The sequence below is a fragment of the Chinchilla lanigera genome, unplaced genomic scaffold (genome assembly GCF_000276665.1).
Source record: "Chinchilla lanigera isolate Chin_1 unplaced genomic scaffold, ChiLan1.0 scaffold00113, whole genome shotgun sequence".
In the NCBI taxonomy this organism is placed as follows: Eukaryota; Metazoa; Chordata; class Mammalia; order Rodentia; family Chinchillidae; genus Chinchilla; species Chinchilla lanigera.
In genome coordinates this window covers 357,973-378,003 of record NW_004955514.1, presented here as the reverse complement: position 1 = coordinate 378,003, position 20,031 = coordinate 357,973, and the positions used below count along the sequence as shown (strand labels likewise).

The 20,031-nt window shown below is 56.5% G+C and overlaps 1 protein-coding gene and 1 long non-coding RNA gene across 2 annotated transcripts in view; one reads left to right on the top strand and one right to left on the bottom strand.

Moving 5' to 3' along the window:
* The window catches only part of LOC102009208, a 7,365-nt gene extending 6,319 nt beyond the window's left edge, over positions 1-1,046 (bottom strand). Inside the window, exon 1 of the long non-coding RNA XR_264490.1 lies at positions 968-1,046. This is a non-coding gene — a long non-coding RNA (uncharacterized LOC102009208). The remainder of the gene's footprint in view (positions 1-967) is intronic.
* A 41-nt stretch (positions 1,047-1,087) lies between these two features.
* On the top strand, positions 1,088-18,830 carry Cplx1 (complexin 1). Its single transcript, XM_005408677.2, has 3 exons — positions 1,088-1,190; positions 15,164-15,339; positions 17,259-18,830. Exons 1-3 carry the CDS (start codon positions 1,160-1,162, stop codon positions 17,454-17,456), a joined length of 405 nt encoding a protein of 134 aa, XP_005408734.1. The 5' UTR covers positions 1,088-1,159; the 3' UTR covers positions 17,457-18,830.
* The last annotated feature ends 1,201 nt before the right edge of the window (positions 18,831-20,031 follow it).

Below are 20,031 nucleotides of genomic sequence, written 5' to 3'. Positions count from 1 at the left end.
CCCCCCAGCTCCTGTCCCCTCAGGCGCCCAGCGCCCCCAGCGCCCCCGTGCCTCCACATGCCCCGGCCCCTGGTCGACCCTGGCCCCGCGCTGCGCACCCGGACCCCGGGGTCCCGGACTCCTTTCCCGGCGGTCCGCCCGCCGCACGGAGCGGGCGCTGTCCGCCGCGCGGTGCTGAAGCCGCCCCGCAGTCCCTCGCCCTCTCGGTCCGGGCGCCCTTCCGTCCCTGTCCCCATCCCTCCCGCCCCGCTCAGGACACCCCGAGGCCACCGGCCCACACCCTGCCTGCCTGCAGAGCGCAGGGTCCTGGTAGAGCCTCTCGGGTCCCCTCCCCCAGCCGGGGTGAAGTTTGGAAGAGAATAGCTTTGCGGCAAAGGCCCTGCAACCAGGATCTGGGGTCCCTCCCACCCACCCGAGATCCTAAGGGGGTCTCCTTGGCTGCCCAGGGACAACTGTGAGACAGTGGGTCCCCTGGGACCCAGGCTTCCCTGCCAGGTGACACCCCTCTGGGCAGGGGCACTGCAGCGCTGTGACCTTTCAGGAGGCCCTCACAGAATCGCCCTAGGGGCAACCCACTCCTAACGTCCCCCCCTGCCCTGGGGGCTGGACCCCTCCATTTCCCTCTGTTCGCTCCATTCTCCTCCACCCCAGTCCTGTGATGAGGTCCATGGGGGTCACTGGAGTCACCCGGGGACACAGCCCAGCCTCTGGAGACTGTCAGCTGCCACAGAAAGGGCCTGGGACCTGCCAACCTCCCCTCCCATCCTGTAAACAGAGCCCTGCCCCGCATGTGGCCAGGACCACCCAGGAGGCCAGTGGCCAGGGCCGGCTGCTCTGAGCATTGACCTTCAAACGCCCTGGGCCCTGCCCCCACTCCCTGCAGGCTGGTGCCAGGCTCCTCTATGGAGCCCCAGTTGAGATCCAGTTGAGACCCCCAGTAGCAGCTTAGAGCTGGCAGGGAACTCACAGGGCCGTCTGGGCAGGAGCTATCCATCCTGGGCTGGGTGTGAGGACCAAAGCCCGACAGCAGAGGCCCTGGAAGGACCAGGGGACACAGAGGATCTGGGGGAGGCCCTGACCCTGTACTCTCCCCGCAGGGACTCCGCCTCCTCCTATGTGAGGTCTGACCCAGTGATCACTGAGGAACCAAGCCATCGTCATGGAGTTCGTGATGAAACAGGCCCTGGGAGGTAGGAGGGCTGGGCAGGCAAGGCACCCACCTGGCAGTGCCCAGTACTGGCGACCAGAGGTCAGGGGAGGTGCCCATGTCCAAACTGGCCAGCACTGTGGTGGGGAGCCACGGCAGCAGCAGAGTGGGACAGGGAGGGACAGAGCCAGCTGTGACCTTTGGCCAAGACTCACCTGGGTGAGGACAGCGCAGTCCCCGGGAGCCAGGGCTGGTTGGACATAGGATGGGAAGTGTGCTCTGAGGACAGCAGTGTGCGACTCTGAACCTTGTGGGAGGCAAGCAGGCTCTTCTGTGTGTGTTGGAACACGAACCGGTGTGGCCTGGGACAGCTACTGGATGTGGGGTCCTATCTCTACCTGTCCCAGGGCCATCCTCCTGGCCAAAAATGGCCTAGGACTGGAGCTGGCAGGGGACAGTGACCTGAATTCCTGGGGAAGAGCAGAGGTCCTGGCAGAAGGGCTGGCACCTGGTGGCACAGGCGTCAAGCAGGGGTGTCAGGTCAGCTCACCCCTGGTGCCTTGGCACTGTCCTGGGTAGGTCTCAGACCCCAGAGCTGCCACCTGGGGCACCCAGAGCTCCTGTGAGACACCTGTCCCAATGGTCCCCAGCTAGAGTGGGTCCCAGGCTCTGTGAAGGATGGGGTGGGGGGACTCGGACAGGAGCACATACCAGAGGGAGAGGGTGGGGGCCACACAGCGCTGGGGAGATGTCTGCACCTCCCTTAAGCCAGAGGAATTCTGACCACTGTCCCCCTCACGCCCTGGTCGAGAGGAGGCTGCTGGCTCTGAGGAGGCTGGTGACGTCACCACAATGTGACAGGCCAGCACCCTGCACTGGCTGGGACCCTGTTCTACGCCACCAGTCCCAGGCTGTTCCAGATAATTAATTAGGTGGCTAATTCAGGCCCTGAAGTGGGCTTTGAGGAAACCAGAATATCTGATTTGCCTGTCTACACGGCTGAAATTAGCTGGGTAATTGCCATCCTGGGTTCCCGCTTTGTTCCATGTCAGCCCAAAGTTTCTCCTGTGGCGGCGACAGGGCGGGATTCGTGGGTGCCCTGGGAGCCGCAGGAGGGTGGCTGGGGTGGGTGGGGCTGTGGCACATGGGGTGTGGGACGTGCTTGCCCTGGGCACACGCTGTGATAGAGATTCCGTCCCCTGCTCTGGGTGGGCGCCACCACCAGGTCTGGAGCTCCAGGTTCCTCTCACCTGTGGGTGTCTGTTTTGGTGTTCCCACTGTGTGTGCATCAGATGGGGAAGGGGCAGAGCCTAGACAGAGGTCACAGGTGGACAGAGCCTGGAGACAGACCAAGCCTAACACCGGACAGCCGGAGGAGGCCACAGAGAGACAAGGACAGAAGAGAAAAGACAGCCAGAAACAGAGAAAGAGGGAACTGGACTCTGGGCCCACAGAGGACAGAGGGGAACAGAGGGGGCTCTGAGAGGAGAAGAGGGGGTAGAGAGAGAGGCGGAGAGAGACAGAGCCAGAGCCAGAGCCAGGAGACTCATCCAAAGCACACTGAGGCTCATGGGGGCACTCAGACCCTACGGAGCCAATGCTGGAGGTAGCGGGGGGGACTTTGACCAGTCCTTACCTCAGAGCTCCTGTCACTCTCTGCCTTCAGGCTCTCCCTGTAGAGGAAGGAATGGCCAGGCACACATGGTATCAGGGACTCCGGGGTGCCTGGGCCTGAGCCAAGCCTGCGGACTGGGGTTGGGATCCTGGGCACAGGGGCCTGGTTGGGCCTGGATGGGTGCCTTTGGCCCTGCCCGTGGGCACCGTTAGCTCCCACCCAGGCCTTGCAGCCCACCTTTGTGCTGCTGTGTGTCCCCCACAAGGCTGTGGGGGCCCTGGGAGGAACTCAGGCAGCAGGGCTCCACATGGGCTGCACTGGGGGGGAAGGTGGCCAGGATTTGGGGACCCAGACCCCAGGGTCCGTTAGCCTGTTAGGCTCTGGCCTTGGCATACTGAGGGCTGCTCCTTTGCTGCCTAGTGGTTGGACACTGAGCTATTCCTGGGGACCATGAGGCCATGCAAGACAGGAAAGGACCACAGGCACCTTGGCCCTGCCTGCTCTGCCTGGGTCCCCAAGGGGGCCCTGGGGTTTCCTGCCCTCAGAGACACTGACCAGGTGAGGTCAGGTCCTCGAAGCCAGTGATGGTGGAGCTGCAGGCTGAACTGGACCACAGGAAGCAACGGGTGCAGAGGGGACCTCCAGGGTGTGTGGGAGGGAGATGCTTTTGTTTTTTGTTGTTGTTGTTTTTTGTTTTTTGGTCTTTTTGAGACAGGGTCTCGCTATGTAGTTCAGGCCGCCTCGAGCTCACTTTGTAACCCAGGCTGGTCTGGAACTCACAATGATCCTCCTGCCTCAGCCTCCCTAGTGTTGGGATTACAGGCGTGCACCACCACACCTGGCTGGGAGATGCTTTTGGATCAAGCAGCCAGGCAACGGCACCCTGAGGTGGCTCCTCCGTGCAGCTGGGGGCCTGGTGGTGGCAGGTGCCACCCTTGTCTGTGGTGCAGCTTTCATGCTTAACCTGCTTCTCACAGTCTCCAAGTAGCTGCTGCTGCCCTGTCCGGCATCATACCCCAGAGAGGAAGCCAAGGGACAGCCACTTACCTACTCGGTGGATGTGCTGGTGAATCTCTTGGGGTGTCCTTTAGGTATTCTGAGCTAGAATCAGCTGAGGCAGTGAGGACCCAGGTGGGAAGCTGGGCCCAGGAGTCAGGGCCAGGGCACTGAGTGGGACGTGCTGGCTGTCAGGCCCTGGCTCTGCCCCTCACAGGCAGCATCCTCCTTCTCCCTGCTGAGCGGGCAGCGGCAAACACTTGAGGCTGAAATACCAACACTGGTGCTCTCAGCCGGGGAGGATTGCCTCTTGCCCAAATCCCCGTGGCTGGAGGACTCTTGAGGGAGGCACCTTCCCGAGCCCTGCATGACACTCCCCCTCGGGCTCTGCACGAAGGAGCCTGCTGTGTCTGGCTTGCTCTCGGAGGATCCCTCCGTGTTAACAGCATGCGCCTGCAGCTAACACCTCATCCTGCAGGACAGGATTGGTGCAGGGAGGTTAAACCAGACAGGAATTAATGAAGCTTCAGGCGGAAGCCAGCAAGTCCAGGGCCCAGCCCCCGAGAGCCCCGCCCAGCCCAGAGGGGCCCAGGCGAGTGGTGTGGGCCGGTGATCCCCACCCTGGTCTGGGGGGACTCTGTGCACCCAGTCCTGTCCTCCTGAGTCTCTCAGGGGGTGCGGCAAGGAAGTTGTGAGCTGCGTCTCTCCAGACCCTGCCCACCCGCCTGAGCTGCGGCCTCCGTAGCCCCCACTGCTGTCCTCACTCCGCTGTGGTAGCCTTGATGGCATCCAGGGACACTGCTGAACGGCACCCTTTCCACCTCTTGGACTGAGGCAAGCACAGCCCTGGTCTATAGGCTCAGGCCTCTGGCCCCTCTCTGCAGGGCAGATAGCCCTTACAGGGGGGCTTGCTTGTCCTGTGGGAGGGACAGGGTCTGGGACCAAGGGTGCTTGGACACTGGTGTGGGTACTGGCATGGGTGCCAAGCACAGCTGGGTGCACCCCAGACCCAGGAACTGGAGGATGAGTTGGTTGTGGGCAGCTGCTACTGCAGCCAGCTCTGATGGAAGCTGCCTGGCCCCGTTACTGTCTGCAGCTGCCGCCGCTGGCCTTGTCTGTGTCCTGCACTTTCTATGGTGGCCCCGCCCCAGCTGTGGCCCTCACCCCTGAACCTCGTCCCCGACCCTTGTCCCCTCCTTGGGCCAGGCAGGGCGTCCAGCTTCTCGCACAGTCCAGGCTTCGGCCAGGCCTGCTCCGCCAGGACCGTTGCTCCCAGGGGAGCTGCTTCCTTCCTCCAAGACCACCCTGCCCTGCCACTGGCACCTCCTATCCCAGGGCACTCTCCCCTCACTCGCAGCAGCCCCGCAGCAGCACATTTTCACCTGGGTGCCGGGTGCTTCTAGCCATGGCTCTGTCCCCAGAGAACTGGCCCTTCCCATCGGATTGGTGACAGGGGCCTCAGCGTACCCACCCCAAATGTCCAGCTTTCTTCGTGTAGCAGCTTCTGGTGTGGGTGAGGTGGGGTCTCTGTTCTCCCTCATGGGAAGCAGTTGGGTTGGGTAAAACCCCTGATCTGAAAGGAGTTCCTTCAGAACTTTGATGCTGTTTCTCAGCTGTTGCAGCTCATGATGTTGCTGGTGAAAATTCAAAGGCCATTCCTACTTACAAGGTGTCATCAAGAGTTAGGTGTTAATAGGGGCTGGGGATTTAGCTCAGCAGCAAAAGCGCCTGCCTGGCAAGCGCAAGGTCATGAGTTCGGTTCCCGGTACTGGAGAAAAACCAAAAAAAAAAAAAGAGTTAGGTGTTAATATATGGTGAATGTGTAAATAACAAGTATTACAGTAAAAGACATGTTACCATGAATCCCCCTCAGAGTCCTCCCCCCGGCTTTGAATACACTCATCCCGGCATTCTTGCCACTTTCTGAAGCAGCTCTGGAGTCTTCTTTCCTGAGCGTCTTTACGAGATGTGAGCAAAAATACAGAGACTGCTGAGCACCATCCAGTAGAAAGGCAGCTCATACAAACGTGACCCTGTGCCATCCACCTTCATCACCGGATCTGGCACTGTGGACTTCTAGCTCTTCTCCAAAGTCAAAATGATCACAAAAGGGAAATGTTTTGAATCAATTCAGGACATCAAGGCAGTCAAGACAGTGCAACTAAAGACACTCATGAAAGAGGACTCCAGAGCTGCTGCAGAAGGCAGTAAAGCCAGGCATGGTGGTGCATGCCTGGAATCCCAGCACTCAGGAGGCAGAGGCAGGAGAATTGTTGTGAGTTTGAGCCCACCCTGGGCTCCATAGTGAGTTTAAGGCAGCCTGAACTGCACAGTGAGACCCTGTCTCAAAAAACCAAAAGAAAAAAAAAAGACAGCAAGAACCATAGGATGAGTGTGTTTGAAGGGAAAGAGTACCAAGTATGGTGGTGCAGACCTGTAATCCCAGCACTCGGGAGGCTGAGGCAGGAGGATTGCTGTGAGTTCAAGGCCAGCCTGAATGACACAGTGAGACCCTATCTCAAAAAAGAAGGGAGAGTATTCTGAGGGGAGTTAATGGCCATGTGTTTTTTACTGTAATACATTTTTAGCAATAAATACATTTGTAATACATTTTTACTGTAATGCATTTCTCAGTCACACCTTGTATACATGGTCTGGAGCGTTTATGGCTTCCTCTTTGATCTCAGCATTTAGACAATTTGAGATGTGGGCCTTGCTGTGGGTCTTGTTTTGTTGGCCCTGTTGGTGTGGTGCTCACCTGCAGAACACTTTTTACCTGGATTCCTGGTAATTTTGTCTCCCCTCCTCTGTGCCCTCTACAACCCCTGAGCTCAGCTGTGGCCTCCAAAACCCAGTTCCCCATGTCTGTGTGTTCTCTGTTCCACTGTCCACCTGTCTATCTTTTATTCTACTTTTTGAGGCATTGCTAAGATTTTATCTTCGAATCTTTCAGCTGAATTTTAATTTTCTGCATTTATGTCTTTAATATAATATAAAAAGAGCTCTTCTGGGTAAGGGAATCAGCCTGGGTCCCTATATGCTCACTTGAGAGGTCCATCCCCAGCAGTGGGGAGCTGGGACTGTGAAGTGAGACCCCATCTCGGCTGTGGGGATGTGGGCTGAGTGGGGGAGGGGCGGCAATTGGTTTCTGTCAGTTGGCTGAGTGTCTGCAGAAACCACGCAGGGACTCCGGCTGCGGCCTTTCTGTGCTTCCCCGGAAGAAACAGCGCGTGAGCCCTGTGGGGTCTCTTTACCTGGGTCACCGACCCTAGTGACCTCAACACCGTCACATAGGGTTTGGGGTATCAGCCTACGATTTGGGGGACACAATGAGTCATGGCTGTGTTGCACTCCCAGGTTTGAGCTCACATTAACTACACTGAGATGCAGACCCCGCAGTCTGTGGTTTGGGCAGCCTTGACTTGTCCTGTGTCTGCCTGGAAGAGGCACAGTGCTGGCATGGGCAGCAGAGAGGCCATAGGGACGCTAACCCATACCAGGGGTGACAACGAGGTCCGCAGAGGAGGGGGTGCTATTCCTGTCACACTGAGGTGGTACAGCCAGGCCGAGGCAGAGCGGTCTCTCAGAAAGTCAGTGTCCTGTTGGCATGTCTGTAAGGCAGACCTCAGCCAGGCGTGGTGGCGCACGCCTGTAATCCCAGCACTCGGGAGGCTGAGGCAGGAGGATTGTTGTGAATTCGAGGCCAGCCTGGGCTACCAAGTGAGCTCAAGGCCAGCCTGAACTGCATAGTGAGACCCTGTCTCAAAAAGGCCAAAAAAAAAGAGGGGTTGTTGCCTAAGGCAGACCTGGTCACATACCTCCAAACTGTATCCTGACAGTGCATAGCATAAATCACACTCACTTGGGTCCAGTCCAACCACTGCTGACCAAGAGTGCATATCAACTTCACTTTTTTTTCTCTCTCTCTCTATTTTCTTTCTTTCTTTCTTTCTTTCTTTCTTTCTTTCTTTCTTTCTTTCTTTCTCTTTCTCCTTTCTTTCTTTTTCTTTTCTTTCTTTCTCTCTTCTTTCTTTCTTTCTTTCTTTCTTTCTTTCTTTCTTTCTTTCTTTCTTTCTTTCTTCTTTCTTTCTTTCTTTCTTTCTTTCTTTCTTTCTTTCTTTCTTTCTTTCTTTCTTTCTTTCTTTCTTCTTTCTCTTTCTTTCCTCTCTGTTTTGAGACAGAGTCTCATTTTGTGCTGCCCAGGCTGGTCTCAAATCATGAGCGCAAGCAAGCCTCCTACCTCACCTTCCTGAGTGCTGGGACCATGGACTACCACTATGCCCAGCTCAATTCCACTTTTAATTACATGTTTGGAAAAATAGTGTCATTCAACATTTTTCATTCACTCAGCAAAATTTTGACTGTCTAGTAATCAGCAACTCATGTTCATTGATGCCTGACACTGGGGAGCACCTGAAGCTAGAGATCGATCGCATGTGCAGCCGTAGCGTAATATATTTTAGATGAATTTTTGTTATTTACTGATGCCTTCCCATGTTTGCTATTAGCTGTTGGCTTCCAAATGGTCTGTGGAGTTTCTGCTGTGTGTATCCCTGCAGCTGGATGCAGGGCTGGGTGTGGTATCCTCACCAGGGAGTGTGTTTTCCTGCCTCTTTACTATGCCTGGCAACTTTGGACTGGGTGTCAGGCCTTGCAGACTTCACCTTCTTGGCTGCTAGACAGCTTTGTTTTCCTAAATACATTCCTGAGTTTTGTTCTGGGTTGGCCAAGTTACTTAGAAATGGCTGGTTCTTTCCTATTTTATTCTCAGTACTTATCAGGTGAGGTCAGAGCATTAGTTGGAGGATAATTTTCCCCACAATCATCCATGCCTTTCTTATTACCCTGATGGGTGCCCATGATTATGGCTTTTTCTTCTTTGTCTTTTGGGAATACTTGGGCTAAAAGGAAGAGGTTGTCAGGTTGGATAAAGAAGTCAAGATCCATGCTTATGCTGGGCGTGGTGGCGCATGCCTATAATCCCAACACTCCGGAGGCTGAGGCAGGAGGATCATTGCAAGTTTGAGACCAGCCTGGGCTACAAAATGAGTTTAAGGCCAGCCTGAACTGCATAGTGAGACCCTGTCTCAAAAAGGAAAAAAAAAAAAAGATCCATGCCTATGATGCCACCGCTCAGGAGGCTGAGGTAGGAAGATTGTCATGAGTTCAAGGCCAGCTGGGCTACTGTCTTAGTTACTTTTCTCTCTACCCAGTACCCAAAGTTAGGAAGAAAGGTTTATTTAGCTCACAGTTTGTAGAGGTTTCAGCCCATATCTGCTGACTCCAAAGCAGGGTGATGCAGCAGAGGGGCAAGAGTTGATGGTGGTGGAAGACAGCAAAGCAACAAGAGCAAAAGAGGGGAGAGAGCCTTTTTTCCTCCCTTGCATTGTATGCAGGCTATCTTCCCTAGGGCAGGTGTAACACTCACACTGTCTCCCTGTCCTCCTCTTGCACAGGCTGAGGATGTTAACAAAATAAGGACCCTGGCCCCCTGATGAGTTGTTTGCTTAAACTTCTCAAGTTGATATAATGAATCAACCATTACAACAAACAGAAACCCTGGGGCTGGGGATTTAGCTCAGCGGCACAGCGCCTGCCTGGCAAGTGCGAGGTTGTGAGTTCCATTCCCGGTACCAGAAATAAACAAACAAAAACAAACAAACAAACAAACAGCAGCCCTAGGGCATGTCTTCTACACCCCAGGATGTAGAACTGTTGAGTTACTTAATTAAGCTTCTAAACTTCTCAGATTGACACAGTGTATCAACCATTACAGCTACAAAGTGAGCAAAGTGAATTCCAGACCAGTCTGAACTACATAGCAAGACTTATTTCAAAAATCAAACCAAAACAAAACAGAAGTCAAGATCGAGAAGCCCATGTTAAATATCGAGACATAAATGGAAAAGGTACCAGCGTCAGAAAGACATGCACAGCATCGGAGAGCACAAGCATCGGAGACAAAGGTCACTTCCTCTGACAGCTCTCCCATACCTTACAACTGAGCTTCAAATGCACAAAGACAAACAAAACGTAGCTGAGAAATAGACAAACCCACCACTGCAGGTGGCAAAGGACGTGCAGCTCCGTAACAGACAGACTGAAAGTTGCAAAAGCAACAGGGTGTGCAAGGCCAGAACAACGCAATGGCCAACTTGACCTAGAGACACTTACGAGTGTCTGAATAGAGCTGGCCAGATGCACATGCTGTCCAAGCAGTCACAGAACATCTGCAAAGGCAGACCATATTCTGGGGTACAAAACAAGTCCCAGCAAATGCGAAAAGGTTTGAGTCACAAAACATACCCTCTGGCCATAGCAGAATGAAATGAGAAGTAAACAACAGAAATGTGTGGGTCAGCTTTCCATCACCATAACAGACCATCTGAGATGATCAGTTTAAACAGATGTAGCCGGAGACCGGGGCTGAGGCAGGAGGATTGCTGTAAGTTTGAGACCAGCCTGGGCCACAAAGTGAGCTCAAGGCCAGCCTGAACTGCATAGTGAGATCTTGTCTCAAAAAGACCAATAAATAAATAAATAAATAAATAAATTAACTAACAGATGCAAGGCTTCTTGTGGCTTATGGTTTTGGCACTCCCGTCCGTGGTCACCTGGCCCTGCTCCTTTAGGGCAGCAGCAACACAGCACCTCAGGCTGGAGCGTGGGGTGGAGCTGGAGAGAGAAGGAGGCCGCCTCCCTACCTCCCTGCCAGAGCCCAGCCCTGAGCTCCACTGCCCTAGGGCACCACTGGCTGGCAACCAAGCCTCCAACACTTCAACTCAGCAGGGACAAAGATATCTGGAAAACTCCTAAATATCTGGAAATTAAATAATATACTTTCTGAATAACCCACAGTCAAAGACAAAATCAGAAGGGAAATTAAAAGCATCTGGAATGGAATGGAAATGAAAAACAACAACAAAAAGACAATCAAAATTCATGGGCCTGCCAGGCGTGGTGGCTCACGGCTGTAATCCCAGCACTCAGGAGGCTGAGGCAGGAGGATCGCTGGGAGTTCGAGACCAGCCTGGGCTACAAAGTGAGCTCAAGGCCAGCCTGAACTGCACAGAGAGACCCTGTCTCAAAAAGACAACAGCAACAACAACAATTCCTGGGCCTCTGCTGACGAGATGCTTGATGGGAAATGTGTGTCCTTCAGGACACAGAGGACAGGGTCAAGCAGCGATCTGCGCCTGCTTCCCACACAGACCTGGAAGAAGCGGGCAAACAGAGCCCAAAGTCAGCAGAAGAAGAGGGAGAGAAAGGTGAGAGGAGAAATTAATAAGGTAGAAGACAAATAAACAAAGACAGTTCTTGAAGAGGACCATGAGATGGACAGGTCTCTAAAGGACAAGTCAGAGAGAGAGAAAAGACATGCTTGACCCAGAGCGAGACTGAGGGGTTCACATCGCCACGAGGCCCGTACACTAAGAGAGCAGCGCGTGAGCGTTATGAACAACTGCAGGCCAGGACGTTTGACAATTTTTCTGAAAATGCACAATTTAATTTTCTTTTTTTTAAATGAGCAGGGTACAGTTCTAGCTACTTGAGAGGCTGAGGCAGGAGGATTGCTTGAGTCCAGGAGTTTGAGAGCAGCCTGAACAATAGCAAGATCACCCCTTAAAGGTAAAAAATACACAAAAGTTTTAAAAAGTAAATAATTAAAAGTGAATAAAAATATAAATTTAAATAAAAAGACATGCACAGGGGGCTGGGGATATAGCTCAGTGGCACAGTACCTTGCTTGGCTGAGTTCGATTCCCGGTACCAAAAAAAGAAGACATGCACAGATCAAAATAAAATATTGGTAAGTCGTATATCTGACAGAGGATTTGTATCTAGACTGGATGGAAATTGGGTAGTAACAATCGAAACCCACTCAACAGCAGATGGAAACTACTGAAGTAGGGGTGACCCTGGGCACAGGGCTCCAGGCCAGGGGCAGACTCTGCTTCCTCCCTCAGGTGCATGGGTGGAGGTGGCTTCAGAGCAGACACTTGGGCACTGCAGGAACCAGGATGCAAGGTGACCCAGTGGTGAGGAGAGCATCACACAAACCAGCACGGAGGAGGCGGGAGCCGTGATGACCCCACATCTGGGGGCGTCCTCAGGAGGACCCAAGGAAACCTGAATGGAGAGCAGACACTAATGAGCAACATGTCCATGTCAGGGACCCCCTGATGGTGACCTCACTGATGGGGAGGTGGATGTGTGGAGTTCCTGTCCTGCCTGTCCTTGTAATTATGCCATGAACTTAAAACTGTCCTTGGAGTCTTTCCTGAAAATATGCAAAGGATTGGAATAGCTGCTCCCCTAAGGAGGGCAGGATAAGTACGGAAAACACACTGGGGAAAGGGAGGCCGGGTCACACCCATCGCCACCTGCAGGGACAAGGCCAGCAGCCCTGCAGGAGTTTAAAGAGGTGCAGCCACTTCGGGAAGTTTAGCTGTTTCCTTTCCCTTTCTTCTTTCCTCTTTCCTCTCTCTTTCATCTTTCATCTTTCTTTCTCTTTCTCTTTTTCTTTTCCTTTCTTCCTCTCTGTCTCTGTCTCTCTCTGTCTCTCTCTCTGTCTCTCTCCTCTGTTGTTCTTTTCCTTTTGTTCTGAAAATTGAACTCAAGGACTTCACACAAAGCTACATTCCTAGCCCTTATGCTAATTTTTAATTTACAAGCCAGGATCTCACTAAGTTAGTTGCTAAGTTGCCCTGGCTGGCTCAAACTTTTGATTCTCCTGCCTCAGCCTTCCAGACAGCTGGGATTACTGGCATGTACCATGCCTGGCTTGCTTGGCTGCTTCCTACAAGTGAAATCTGGGATTCCTGTGTGACTCTGTATCCCCCGTGTGGCCCCCACCACGGGCAGTGACCATGCAGGGCACAGATGTCCACAGCCCAGAGCCACCCAGTGTGGAGGGCTCATGGGTGACAGGCAGGTGGTGCAGCTACGGAAAAGCCAGTTGGCCGTACCTGTGGTCCCGGGCTTCTCTTGTGGAGGCATAGGAGGAGGCATGGAAGGCATCCTGCTCACCCATGAGGCAGTGAGGCACAGCCTGGAATGAAGAATGGACTGGCACCATGGGGGTGTAGGTGGGCAGAACCACACAAGCTGCCAGGACCCCCTGGGGCGATGTGTTTGGGTCTCGGCCTTTCCTCGTCACCGTCCTGTGCCAAGCACACGCTGCGGTGTCCCTGCCGTAAGTCTTTGTGCGCGACCCCTGCCTACGCCTGCCTCACCCTGGCTGCGGGTGCTTCCCTGGTGTCCAGGCTGATGCGGGGAGAGGGTGTGGCTACTCCAGGGCCTTTTCCAGAGAACAGGGAGGTTCAGCCAGCCTGGCTGTCACCCCTGCCTGCCTGGCTGCAGGGACAGGTGGGTGCTTGGGGTGGCACCGCCTGTGCCCATCTCTGCTCCACCGCTTGGCTGATGTTCACACCAGGCTTGGCCACCACTCTCTCTCCTTCTGTCCCTCCATCCCTGTCCCTGTCCCTCTCTCCTCTGCCTTGGTTTCTCTCTGCACCTCTCCCCAGTTGACTTGGCATCACTCTTATGCTAATTTCATAAAAATAACCCAGAGGATTTCCTTTTTCCTCCATTCCAAGAACATTCTAAATATCGTGGGAATTATCTGTTGCTTGATGTTTGCGCGATCCCATCTGTGAGTTCTTAGACATCGTTCTGCTTTTTACATTCTTTTGAAAACCCATTTTGCTTAAGGCCTCAGGGGACAGTGTATCCGCCGCACCCTGTCCTTGCTGCCCCGCCCCTGGGCCGTTTCCGTGGCCCATGGCTCTCCTGCCTGCTCCCACCTCTCACTGAGCCTCGTTCTGCCAGCCGGGCCTTCCCAAGGGACCCTTGCCTTGTGGTCCTCCTGTAGGCCCAGGGAGTCACCTGTGTCACCTCAGTGACAACGGTCTCGCACCCTGTGGCCGGGTGAGGGACTGCAGACACGTCCTTGCTTTGAAAGCTGTCTCCGTGGCCCAGAATGTTCCTGGGAGACGGAATTTTAAGTCACTTAAAGCATGTATTTCTCTCTTTATTGCGGGAGCGAGAACACAGATGTCACCCTTTGAACTAGTTTTGAGTGCACGGGTCCATGGCATTAGACACATTGCCTGTGGCATGAGCCTGCGTCTCCTTCCAGAGGCTCCCTCTCGTCCCCATGGGTGATGTCCTCTTCCTGGGGCACCTCCCCTTCCCTCTTCCTCTCTCTTCTTCCCCCTCCCTCCCCCTCCCCCTCCCCTTCCCCCTGCCGGTCTCCCCCTCTCCTTTTCTCCCCCCTCGGGCCCTCCCCCTTCTCTTTCCCTTTCTCTCATTTTCAGGCTGATGCCCCTACTGGCGGTGGCCTTTGTCTCCCCACACCTGTGACCGCTCCAGGCAGCCAGAGCACTGGGAGAGGCAAGCACATGGTGAAGACAGGGTTCTTTCCTACCCACAGCCCACAGAGGCAGGGTGATCTCTCCTGTTCCTGAAGGGAGGGAAAGGTGCTCCAGATCCAGCTCTGGGGAGGGCAGGGCACAGCAGAGACTCTGCACAGGGACCAGTGCTGGTGGTGGCCCCGAGTGGTGGGAAGCACCCCCTGCTCTCCTAGGGGCGGTTCACACGGGACCTGGCTCTGGTCTGTCTTGGTCTGGGTGCTCCTGGCAAGGCTAGTGTCAGAAAGGGGCAGGCACCAGGCCTTCGAGGTCAAGGCATCATGCGGATGGCCGGTGGGGCCCTGGGCCTGGGTGTGGAGGCTGGTGGCTCCCTGCTGTGCGTGGTGGGCAGGGGCCAATCCCGGGGATGAGTGTGGGGCTGCCCATGTCTAGGTGTTGTACTGCCCTGCCCTCCAGAGCCGCCGAGGGCCAGGGCTCACTGCTTGCTGGCGTGGGAGGCCGTAATTACGTGTTTCTGTCCTGTGGGCCCAGCACAGGATGTGTGGGGAGGGTTGTGGGGCCTGTGAATGGAGAGCTCACAGCAGGAGTGATGCCTCACACCAGCCACTGGTGGCGCCTGGTCAACCAAGGGTGCAGTGGCCCTGGTGGAAGCTGTCCTGCCATGGCCCTGCACCCACCTGCACCCCGTCCGTGGGCTGCACAGGGGAGGCGACACGCAGGCCTGGGAAGATGCACGCACAAGCAGACCCACAGCTGCGTACACACAGAGTGACATACACGTGACCACACATGGGTGTGTACACAGGCACACAACTACAACACAGCCCTACCTTCAAGTCTAAATCGCTTTTAAACACAGCTGCTGCCCAAGTGCACATCCACGCGTGTACTGCACACAGCAACACCGATGCACAGCCTCACAAGCTGTAGCTCTCAACGGACAGCACCGAGCCCCTTTCTGTGAGGCATGTGGGCACCAGGCCCCAGGACGCACGGGAGTCCTGAAAGGCTGACTCTGCCTTTCTTCCCTAGGGGCCACCAAGGACATGGGGAAGATGCTGGGGGGTGATGAGGAGAAGGACCCCGATGCCGCCAAGAAGGAGGAGGAGCGCCAGGAAGCGCTGCGGCAGGCGGAGGAGGAGCGCAAGGCCAAGTATGCCAAGATGGAGGCTGAGCGAGAGGTCATGCGGCAGGGCATCCGCGACAAGGTGGGCACTGGGTGGACGTGGGGCGGGGGCTGCTTCCCTCCTCGGGCCAGCCCAGGTCTCCTCTCCTCTGTGCTCATCTTTGGAGCAATCCCAGGTGCATGTTGCGCATATTGGGGGGTCGGCACTCCCTGCTCCTGCAGTGGAGCTGTCCTGTCTTGGGGTCTTGGGACCCTGACACCGAGGGAGACCCTTTGAGAGGGATGGGCCTGTCCATCAGATGTGTGGCCTGGCCAGGGTTTGCCCCCAAGGCTCAGGGTGTGGGGTCACGCACCCAGGAGGGGGCCAGTTCCTCTGCAGTTTGCAGGTGGGTGGTGACAATCTGGAGGGTAGGGAAGCCATATCTTCTGGGTGCTGCTGCTGGGCCCAGTCACCTGGCATCGTGGACCCCAGCCCGGGTGGGGTGGGCTTTGGACTCTGGAGACAGCCTGGTCCCGTCCCTGGCCAAGTGACTCCTGACTGCAACTCTCGGGTCCAGCCCAGGTAGCCCCGGGCTCAGAATGAGCCTGAGCCTCAGTGGGCAGACTGGACTCAGCAGAGCTGTGACCCATACCACAGCCGTGTGCCCGGCAGCACTGTCCTGATGGCTCAGCCTTCGAGGCCCAGGCCCCCCTGGCCCACACCCTCTAGGTGCCTCCATGCGGCAGGAATAGGGTCTGCACCCTGCTGGAGTGAGGCTGGCGAGGCCCTACCTAGTTCCGCTGCCTCTCCCAGCCCACACAGAGCCCACAAGACCTGAGCACAGATCTGGCACCGACCCAGGACCCAGACCAGCTCCCCCAGCCCCTCACCTCCCTGGCAGGGCACTGTCCTGCGGCCACAGGGCATTGGGTGACATGGTGACTGCTGCCATCACTGCCCTGCTCTCGTGGCCTCAAGTAGACCCCCGCCCCCCATGCTGCAGTTATGAGCTGGCAGCATGGTGTCTTGGGATCCTTGCTGGAGATGTCTCTTGCCTCCTCCACACCCGGACACACCTGCACCCCACAGGGAGCAGACAGTTGCCCCTACAGGGACACCTCTGGGATATCCCCTTGTAGTACATTCCATGCACTTCTGTCCTCAAATGCTCTGGTGGCTTCTTGAACCTGAGGCCCAGGCCCCTCAACCCTGGGAGCCAACCTGCTCCGCCATCTCCATCTGAAGGGTTTACTGCCAGCTGGCTCTGGCCCCAGGCTCCTGCACTCACTCCAGGGTCCTGCAGGCAGGGTGGGCATGGAGGCACCCGTCTCCTAGGGGCGCCAAAGCCAGGGGCTTCCAGCAGAAATTCACGCCCTGGGTTCTGGAGGCCTGGGGCAGCCCTGCTGCGGCTTCCAGCTCCTGGTGGCTTCTGTGGTGGCAGCACCCTCCCAAGTCTGTCTGTTCTGAGTCTGCATGTTCTTTCTGTCTTTTGGAAGATGCTCTCGTTGGATTTAGGGCTCCCTCAAGCCAGAATGAGCTCATCTCCACACTTGCCTTAGTTACATCTACAAATCCCTGTTCCCAAATATGGTCACGCTCAGAGTTCAAGGTGACTGACTGCACCCCCTGCAGAGGGACACTGGAGACAGGCAGGCAGGAGCCCGAGGTAGCAGGAGGAGCCTGGCATCTTGCTGTGTTGCTGAAGCCACACACATCTAAGAAGGACGCAGGGCACGAGACCCTCCAGTGACCATGGCCGCTGCTGAGCCCTCATCCCTGCCAGTCAGAGAGCCTGGCCAGGCCTGAGGTGGAGGACTGGGAAACAGGTCCACCTCGCGGGGAGCCCCGGCCCTGCAGCTACTTCCCTCTACCCAGGGCAGCTCTCAGCTGTCCCCTGCTCTGTGGGGCCCCCCAGCCCCTCAGGGGTGTGACCCCTTCTCCTGGGGTCCTCCTGTGCGAGGGGGGCTGGCTTCCCTTGGGCCTTCCTCTCTGGGTGCCAGCCGCTTGACCTCTCCCCGCAGTATGGCATCAAGAAGAAGGAGGAGCGTGAGGCTGAGGCCCAGGCCGCCATGGAGGCCAACTCAGAGGGCAGCCTGACCCGGCCCAAGAAGGCCATCCCACCCGGCTGCGGAGATGAGCCGGAGGAGGAGGACGAGAGTATCCTGGACACGGTCATCAAGTACCTGCCCGGGCCCCTGCAGGACATGTTCAAGAAGTAACACGGCCTGGACAGCTGGGAGCGAGAGCCCTGCCTGCCCCCTGTACAGACCCTCTCAGAGGCCCCCAGGGACGTCGGGAGCAGCACGGCCCCCACGCCACTATAAGCCATAGTCCTAGGTCCACCCTGCCCGCGCCCCTACTGCACTGGCCCTGCCACCCCCGCCGAGGCCCAGGGCACAGCCCTCTGTGCTGGCTGGCCCCCCCCCCTCGCACCCACCACCCCCACCAGCCCCTCGCCCAGCCTGGGCATGGTCCGTGCATCACGGCACCGCGGGGTTCACACTCAGGAGCACAGCCATAGCGGGGGTGGATGTCTGGGCCGGGAGCAGTGGCGCCTGGTCCACTGCTCACAACCTGGGTTGCTGGGCCTGATAAACCCTGCTTGTCTTCCTGTTGGCTCTACCCACACCCCCCGCCCAGGCCTCACTTTCTGTGTCCCTCCCTCCCTCCTCTGGGAGGCTCCTCAGCCTGTTCCCATCTCAGCCAAGGGAAACAAAGAAACAGGTCTGGCGTTCCCAGACACCTCTGCAGTGCAGACTTGCGACCTGCCGCCCCCTGGCTGTTGTCCCCATCCCGAGGGGCTCCTGCCCTTGCCCAGGGACACCCACACTCCAGTGCTTGGGAGACTTGAGGACACGGGGGCAAGGACAGGCAGGCCGGGGGCTCAGCTGTCCCTGCCGTTCCTCCAAAGTGTGTGCAGCACTTGGGGTGGGGCTGAGGGGCTCCTTGTGCCCAGACCAGCAGATACCAGGGAGATGGCAGAAAGACCCCAGTGCATCCGCCCCACCCTCCCATTCCCTGTTTGCCTCCCCCATGTTTAATTTGCATCACAATATGTTGAATCTCAGGTAAATGAGGTCTTTGGTATTTGATGAGTTTTACCTTGACAGAAAGGCTGTTGCCTCGCACCCCCTGGCCCTTTCTGTCCACATCAAAACTGCATTCAGTGTCCACGGGTGGCAGGCCGGGGCCGTGGCATGACACTGACCTTCATGACCTTACATAGCTCTTAGAGAAGCCATATCAATTAGACTGCAATACTAACCGCGGACACCCCTCCGTCCAAAGAGGCGAAGCATGCCCGGCGCCCGCGCCCTGCTCGCCCCTGCCATCCTCTGCTCCTCCTGGGTCCACGTCTTTTTAAAATGCTTGTTTCCACATGTTGAAAGGCCAGCTCCGAGCAGCCTGGGCGTTCTCTTGTGTCAACCCCAAATCCCGTGGCCAGTGCATGGGTGCCCAGGGCCGCCGAGCTTAGCTAGATTGTGTCACTGTCTGTCTGTCCTTGCACCTGGCCTCCTCCTGCATGTCGGGGGCCCTTGTGTGTGGTCTCTCTGGATGGAATCACAGCTAATAAACAGTGATTTCACACCCTGTGTCTGTCCACCAAGTCCCCACTCCTGCTGGATGATGCCTTCCTGCCCCATCAGGTAGAAGGCACTTCCTCTTTCGGGGACAATTGCTGGGCGTCCCCAAGGTCCTGACACATCCTCTGAGGGCAAGCCTCAGCGTCATCCCTGTCTGGAAGGTTTGTAAGGCTGCTTGTACTTCAAGGCCTGGGACAGCCCCAGGCAGTCAGACCTGGGGGGTCCTGGGCTCTATCCTTACACTGCTGGGTCCTCCCTAGCCCTGAGGGTCCCTCTCCTCGGCAGCTCTGGGTACCACATTCTTCAGGGCTAGGCCTGAGACCAGATGACAACAGAAGCCCCACCTGCTTCCCCTCTGGGGGTCATGCCCATGCCCAGTCCACTGATGCTCAGCCTTATCCTGAGGTCTGTGGCCGCCGGGATCTCCAGACAGACCTTGACGTACCTCTTGGGGGCTCTCTCCAGTGCGACACATGTCTGGTGTCCAGTGACCCTCCAGCAAGTTCAGTCCGGTCTCAGCAGGCAGGCAGTCACACGTCCCCCACGCTTGCTGAGGTCCTCCTGGGTACAGGAGGCTCCTTGGAGCAAATGCTCTTTCCCAGCACAGAACAGTGCCTCCCATACCTGCCCCCTGCCTTGTGGGGAGCGGGGGCACTGCTGAACCATTCAGGGGGCAGCTGCCCACAAAAGGAGCACAGCTGTCCTTCCATTCTGTATCCCCATGTCAGTATGGTCTGGACAGCGTCTCTGTGGCTTTGGGTGCTGAATGTGGGCGACAGACGGCTGCTCACAGAGGAAGGCCCAGAGTTCACCACCTTTAGCCTCCACTCCCCGACACCTGTCCCCATCCCAGAGCCCTGTCTAGATCTTTCCTGATCCTGTGCAGTGACCTGGATGTGCTAGGTTAGCTGGGACCTTGGCAGCCAGTCCTACAGCAACTGATGGTCGCATCCTGCCTCCGGGATCTGGGGTCTGAGGCCTCCAAGGAGACATTGGAGCCAGGCCCTGGGATGATCAAGGTCCCTTCTCCTGCACCCGATCTCTCCAGTGATGAAAGACAAGATAAATTTGTACTGTCAGATGCAGTGGCCTCCACTTTGGAGGAAGATGGCCAGCAACGCTGAGGGCTGCTGCTTGGTGGTGTGGGAACCCCAAGCGGGGGAGGTGATTTGCAGGGGAAGATACATTCGGGGCGGGGATGCGGGGGCTG